Below are 6,544 nucleotides of genomic sequence, written 5' to 3'. Positions count from 1 at the left end.
CGAGTTTGGGAGATATAAGGAAAGCCCTTCATAATTAAAGGCCTACCAGATACTATAACAACAACAACACTAATAATAATAATATTCATCACCCTTATCATCGTCATTTATACAAATGACCACCTTTCAAACGCAACACGCAGCTTAAACAAGCAAAAATACATTCAATAAAAATAAGTAAACATTATACTTGATTTTAATTTTGGGTAATCAATTTACATAGAGACACTGATAGATCCCAATCTGCATCTGTTTTCTCTCATTGGTCTCAAATTATTTGTCTTCAATAAAATCAAATGAAACTTGTTGGTTTTGACAAAAAAAAGTATATATTTCATAATGGTTCAAACAACATACACACAAATGTTTACAATCCAAGCAGAAGAAACAGGAAAGCAGCGTTCAGCCTCTGTTGTCATTTCAGATTAGAAACGAGGGACGACTAGTGAGTTTGGACCTGACGTAGTCGTGGTGTCATTGTAGACGAACGCCGCCAAGGGTGGGTCGTGTGCGAAAAGGATTTATCAGAGGCCGTAGCCTGTTAAAAAAAAATGACTATACCTACGAGAGAAGAGAAGGGGCAAGCCACCTCCCCCTTTCAAGAGGTAAACTTCACAAACGCTTCTTGGGCTTTCTTGAGCATCTCCAACCCGGTCACCAGCTGCTCCACCACTATGCGCATTCTGTTGGCAAACTCTGAGCGGAGCTTCTTCTTCACCTTGTTGAAATACATTCATCCCCAGAGCGAGGCCCTGCATCAGCCCTCATTGACGAACTCCAGGCACCGCTGGATCTCCGCCATTTTGTCCTCGTAGTCCTGGATGATCTGCTTGATTTTCTTCTTGTCGTGTTTCTTGTTCACCTGGAAAAACGCATTTTCCCACTCGTATAAATGAATGTCATCCACGTGTGGTCCAAACCAATGATGTTGTGACAATAAATCAATCCACGTTTGCTCTGATTCACAACTCTCTTTTTGTCTGGTGTCACAATTAAAACATAGGTTTGTTGTTTTTCAACCCAGGCCTTAATGAAACACTGGTTCCCATCACGTTGGACTGTTCAGAGCACCACCTCGCTCGACATGTTATGACTGAGAAGCTGCAGCTTCCTGTGCTTCAGTGCAGCGGGGGGCAAACGTGACGTAGCATTTCTGTTTCTGAAACAGGAGACTCAGGATGGACGCATTTTATTTGGAATGATTTTCATTGCCACAGCACATCTAGAGCATAGCGTTGGCGACAGCGGGTTGCCGGCAGGAAGGGACGCAACTTCCTGTTTCTAGTCTCCGACGTTGGCACGGAGCTGATTTGTGGGAGTGCAGAAGAAAAAAAACCCGATAAGATGACTTTTCCAAAACTTTGTGTTGGGTGCATTTAAGCGGAGTGGTAAGGTTCTCCGCAGTTAAGCGTTCGGTGAGACTGTGCCGTGAAAAGCTATAAATTACGGGAACAAACATTTCAATGAGCCTGGGTTGAAAACTTTCCCTTTAAGCCATTGAGACATGTCTGGTCAGTGATGAAACTGGTACTGTAAACACTGCGGCCCAGGCCCCAATCGCTCTTGGGGCCTGGGCCATTCCTCCGGTGATGCCAGCGATCTTTGTTCCCTTGGAAACCTTGGGATTCAAGGAGTCAGGTTGAGGGGCCAAATCGAACAATTACAACACGCTGTTTATTTGACTTTAAAAACGTCTTCCATCTCCACTCGTTACCTTATCTAAGTTGTCGGCAACGGCGTTCAGCTCGAAGATGTGGCCCTGAAAGGTCACACCGTGCTCGGCCAACAGGAGGTGGAACACCTGGATGGCTTTATAGATGCGCTGGGCTTTATTGGTGATGTTCCTGAGGAGGCGTTACAATCTATCGGTCACCGTACTCAACCCGCTGCAGCTTGGAACACACATGTTGTGTAGATTGTGCACATCTCACCAGAGAGGCTGCAGCGGGTGAGACTGGGTTTCCCCCCCAATCAATGATAAATACATAAAGTGCCATAAAAATAAAAGATCAACTTACTTAGATTCCTCATTTTCTTGTAGTGAGAGGTCAATTGCCAGGTATTCCCAAGCTGGAAGTAAGAATTCCAATTCAATGAAGTTGTTTTAATAATCATTAAAAAAAAAAAAAAAAAAGGTCTCGTCTCCGACTCACATTCCACCCTCTTCCACCATTCCTTCAGATACTTGGCATCCTGGTGAAAGAGGAACAAGCAGAGGACAATTTTGTCTCGTGAACGCAATCAGCTGTTCCAGAAATGTTTTTTAATATGTAAATTGACCAACGTGGGAGCTTCATGTGATACCAGCATTGGGTTGTGACGGAGCTCGTCAGGCCCACGCCTCCGCTGGTCCACGGGAGGAGGCGACGCCGCGGTGCCGTACATTTCCTGTTGAACCACCGTCAGGCAGGAAATGACACGTTTGTGAATGTGAACGGGCCTTCTATCATTCCGTGGAGTCAATTGTTTTGGTGGTTACCGTGTAAATATTCTCCTGTACCAAGACGTTGTCATAAAGATTTTCACAATCTTTGTCGTTTGTCATTCGTCTGACAGAGATCTGCTTGGAGAAAACCAAGAATTTGAGTCTTTTTTTTTTTTAATAGTCTCATGTGTTTCTTTTGTTCTTTACCAATTTGCTCATCTTTAGATTATCCACATCATACCCTTTTTATCTTCTACTTAAAAAAACCCAACAATAAAAAAAAAAACAGCCATTCAATGTATTTGAATGGCTGTGCTCCTCGAGCCTGTGAACCATATTTGCTCTGCAGAACACGTCTGGCCACCCTCCCATCCCACCTTGCCAGGGTAGGAAGCATCACAACCGTTTATCTAATATGGGGTGTGTTTGATACGATGACGATGCAGAGGAGAGCCGACGAGGCACCTTACCAAGATGGCTGCCGCTGACGTTGAACGGCCACGATGGAAACAGTATTCAACCAACTGAACGGTTTATTTTCTTTAAAAGCTTCTGTTGTTAATTAATATGTGTTTGCTGTACTTCCGACACAATTTAGTAAAACCTTCATTTACCAACTCACTCAGCTCTATAACACATTTGGTTTCTCTGATTACCAATCAGGGCATTGAATAGACCAGATACTGGATGGAGTACTACCAGACACTATTTTGGTGTATCTCTGCCATAAGAGTACAAGGATTCGCTGATCTTCTGAATTCAGATACAGTAGTAGCTATCAGTAAGGAATTGTAAATTAGGCCATTTTAGGATTATGGTCTTTTGGAATCAAACATTTCAAAACTTTATTTCACACAACCACTCACCAATCACAGAACGTACTAAGTAGGAGGCCCTTTTAAAACACATTTCAACAGAATATATATTTATTTTTTTGACAAACCATCTGTCTTATTCACTTAGGTATTGCAGGCAAGAATCCTCTATTTGGACGGTCAGTATTTTCAGCGGTGGGCTTTACGATTTGACAACATTAGAAATGTCGACTCTGATGCTGAAGAAATTGACTAATTTTCGAAATAGATAAATAAACGACAAAATGTTTATGAATCCAAACTTGGGATTATTGGATGTGTTTTAAGGCCTAATAACTACAGAACGCCTGCAGACACATCCACGGCGGTGCTGTCCTGAATAAGAAGCTACTATTCCTCGGGTTTCTACCTTTAATATCATCGCTGAGCAGCTCCAGTCCTCTTCTGATGATCGACGCCGACATTCTGGGGCAGTGAGCTCGAGATAAAGTGTAAATTAAATACGTTTGTCCATTCACCCGCGATTTGAGTTGTCACGCAGACCATACAGCCGTGTGCGTCTGTCAACATCCGTGTGAGCTGTGCGCCGCTAAAACTGTCCGTGCGGAACACAGCGGTCGAAGCCAATAGTTCCCAGAAGAAATTCCGTTGTGCAGAAACAAATAAAATAAACAAAACACGAATTTGTCTTTTTGGGTAATTTAACGATCAAACGAGGATAACAGTATAAACATATTTTAACCCTTATTTAAGATAAAATCGTATTTTATTACGGAGGGAGGGAAATGTACCGTTACAGCAGACTACAGAGTAAATGTATCTAAACAATACTGTATAAATATAATATTTACATCCATTCATTCTAGCAGACGTTTTTAAATAACTGCAATATGTACACGTATAAAATATACACATGCGATACAAAAATAAGTAATAAAACACCCCAAGAAATATATAGAGTGTAGTTAGTTTCAATGAAATGCAAATAGAACTCGGGGGGCCAAACTGCGGACGCGTCGTGGTACTTGCCCAAGCTGCGGCGCGGCGCGGAGAGCGGTTTCAAGACTCGGCACGTCCCGGGCGCGTCCTTCTTCGACACCGACCGGTGCTGCGACAGGACCTTCCCCTGGGTCACACGCCGCCGCCGGTGAGGCTCTTCGCGGAATACGTCGGTAACCGGGGGCGCCAGCGAGTTCGGGGAGTTCTCCGTGTGTGGTGTGGTGGATGTTCCGGGCGTTCGTTCCAGAACCCAGAGACAGTGAGTGGAGCTGAGGACCGAGGTCCAGAATACTCATGGATTAAATGTAATTAAGGTGTCATTCAATATGTATAAATATCTGCATCTTCAAGGGTGAAGCGGTAGTGACCACAAGACCAGCATTGCATTCCAAACTGACAAAAATGTCAAATTATGTGACCTATTGAGATAACTGAGAACTGATTAAGTATTTTGTTGACATGCAGGGTTTTTCATTGTCACACATTGGCTCTAAGATGATTAAGGAGTAAATATTTGTATTTGTCACAGTAAAGACAAAGAATTTACCTCATTTGACGTATTGCGGGAGGTTGTGCGAGGAGATTTTTGAACTTCACTCGTGATTTTATCTTCATAGACAAAAGAAAAAAAGCGTTTTGCGTCCTTTCAGGTGTAAGCGCTTCGATCACAACTTGGATTGAAATAAATACGCGGCTTTTTCGCCGTTTACTCGCCCGGTTGTGACGTCCGCGGCGCCCGGTTGCCCCGGGGCTCCCTCCAGACCCCGAAGATTAAAAAATAAAAAATATATATTTTTATTCCTCTTTACAACCTTCAAAAATGCATCATCCCTGATCGATGTAAATTTGAGCGTCATTTTATATAATTAGAATCCTATACAGATATGTAATATTATATATAATTATATACATGTATTTTATTGTTTTATTGTATTATTCTTATTCTTATTATTGCCATTGTTATTAAAACAAGACATTGGCACCGTTACAAGTGCAATTTTAACCGTTTTAATCAAAGTGTATTTATCTCCTAAAATTCCCTTTCAGAGGTTGTACAGTAAGACTAATAGGTGGAGGAGAAAGATCACCGGGTCCTAAATTTCTCCAGAATTTCCCTAAATAGAAAGTTCATGTAAAGAAACTAATATTCCTCTCACTTTGGTGTCATTTTCCTAATGTCCATCCATTATGTTCCCCACTTCCCCTTTGTCAATTTTGGAATAAAATTAAATATGAAATATATATATTTTTAAAATATAATAAAATAATTAAATATGGCGAGAGAGTAAATATTATCTAATGTGGCCTAATGTGTGACAGTGACGGACGTTGGTGTAATAAGGTTCAGAGTAACTGGTCTAGATAGTTCCATGATAGGACCTGATATTCTTTTCCGAGATGCAAAATTCAGTGGGTTACAATGTGAGATTGTTATTGTCATTGTAACTGTGAGGTTATTTATGTGTTGGCCACAGGGAAGGTCCAGCGCGCACACTGGGACCCACCCGGCAGAGAGAAGCAGAGCCCTGGCCTTCCTCATCTCACTCATCATCCTGGTCGTCTTCGTCCTAGCCGGAGGAGCCACACTGGTGTGGTACTTCCTGGGTGGGTATTACAGACCCCCCCCCCCCCGTCTCTGTGATCGATCGATTCAAAGCTGATTTGTCCCGTGCATGCTCTGCTACGGCGTGCAGTGAAGTGCTTGTGCTGTGTCTCTGCGACAGAGTACAGGGTGTGGGTCCTGGAGCCCCGGGTCCAGCAGCAGTACACCGCCTCCCTGTCCGTCCTCAACAGGGGCTTCTCCGCAGACCTGTCCTCCCACTCCAGCCTGGGGTTTCGGACGGAGGCCGCAGGACTGCAGGACATGGTCAGAGAGGCTACTACTGTAATAGAAAAGACAGGAAGCTGCACCGCACAAAATGATGACTTCAAGGACAAAAGACTGGAGTACTTTTAATAACTGGGACGACTTACTGTATCGTCCATCTAAATGTGACTACCACAGATACTTTTATGACTTGTACAACTAGGGGTAATACAATTAATAATTTAAAATGTAAAAAATAAAATAAAACAATATAACAATAACAACATTAATAAATTATAGTAATATGTTTTATTAATAAAGCACTTTTTAACCGGATATATCTCTATAAAAAAAAAAGAAAATTCTTTCTAATAGACCAACCAACTATCTAATTCCTAAAATGTCCTTGAGCAAGACACTTAACCCCTGATGGCTGTGTCCATTGGTGTTTGAATAATTGTAAGTCGCTTTGGATAAAAGCGTCTGCTTAATGTAATG

General features: G+C 42.3%; 2 protein-coding genes across 4 annotated transcripts; one reads left to right on the top strand and one right to left on the bottom strand.

The window, feature by feature from the left end:
• Nucleotides 1–249: 249 nt before the first annotated feature.
• Nucleotides 250–4,086, bottom strand: LOC307247639 (uncharacterized protein). 3 transcript variants are annotated; one of them, XM_080024674.1, is made up of 7 exons: nucleotides 3,650–4,086; nucleotides 2,480–2,560; nucleotides 2,305–2,388; nucleotides 2,154–2,193; nucleotides 2,019–2,070; nucleotides 1,715–1,844; nucleotides 250–862 (listed from the first exon to the last, which is right to left on the bottom strand). In XM_080024674.1, the coding sequence occupies exons 1-7, from the start codon at nucleotides 3,659–3,661 to the stop codon at nucleotides 758–760; spliced, it is 504 nt and encodes a 167-aa protein (XP_079880800.1). In that variant the 5' UTR covers nucleotides 3,662–4,086; the 3' UTR covers nucleotides 250–757. The 3 variants fall into 3 exon arrangements, with proteins under 3 accessions (XP_079880800.1, XP_079880801.1, XP_079880802.1); XM_080024675.1 differs by having other exon boundaries at nucleotides 2,501–2,560; XM_080024676.1 differs by lacking the exon at nucleotides 2,480–2,560 and having other exon boundaries at nucleotides 3,650–4,085.
• A 133-nt stretch (nucleotides 4,087–4,219) lies between these two features.
• Nucleotides 4,220–6,467, top strand: LOC307247638 (uncharacterized protein; the record flags this gene model as incomplete). Its single annotated transcript, XM_080024673.1, has 3 exons — nucleotides 4,220–4,498; nucleotides 5,715–5,844; nucleotides 5,964–6,467. The coding sequence occupies 3 exons, from the start codon at nucleotides 4,220–4,222 to the stop codon at nucleotides 6,194–6,196; spliced, it is 642 nt and encodes a 213-aa protein (XP_079880799.1). The 3' UTR covers nucleotides 6,197–6,467.
• Between the last annotated feature and the right edge of the window lie 77 nt (nucleotides 6,468–6,544).

Source organism: Zeus faber, assembly GCF_960531495.2.
Source record: "Zeus faber genome assembly, contig: SCAFFOLD_26, whole genome shotgun sequence".
In the NCBI taxonomy this organism is placed as follows: domain Eukaryota; kingdom Metazoa; phylum Chordata; class Actinopteri; order Zeiformes; family Zeidae; genus Zeus; species Zeus faber.
Note: the sequence above shows the minus strand (reverse complement) of the source record. Positions and strands in the feature narration are given on the sequence as shown.

Excerpts from the sequence above, each read along its gene's own strand:
- LOC307247639 (XM_080024674.1), bottom strand. Across the intron at positions 2,071-2,153 it reads ATGGTGGAAGAGGGTGGAAT|CTTGGGAATACCTGGCAATT; the intron begins GTGAGTCGGAGA and ends TCTTACTTCCAG. Across the intron at positions 863-1,714 it reads TTGCCGACAACTTAGATAAG|GTGAACAAGAAACACGACAA; the intron begins GTAACGAGTGGA and ends GCGTTTTTCCAG.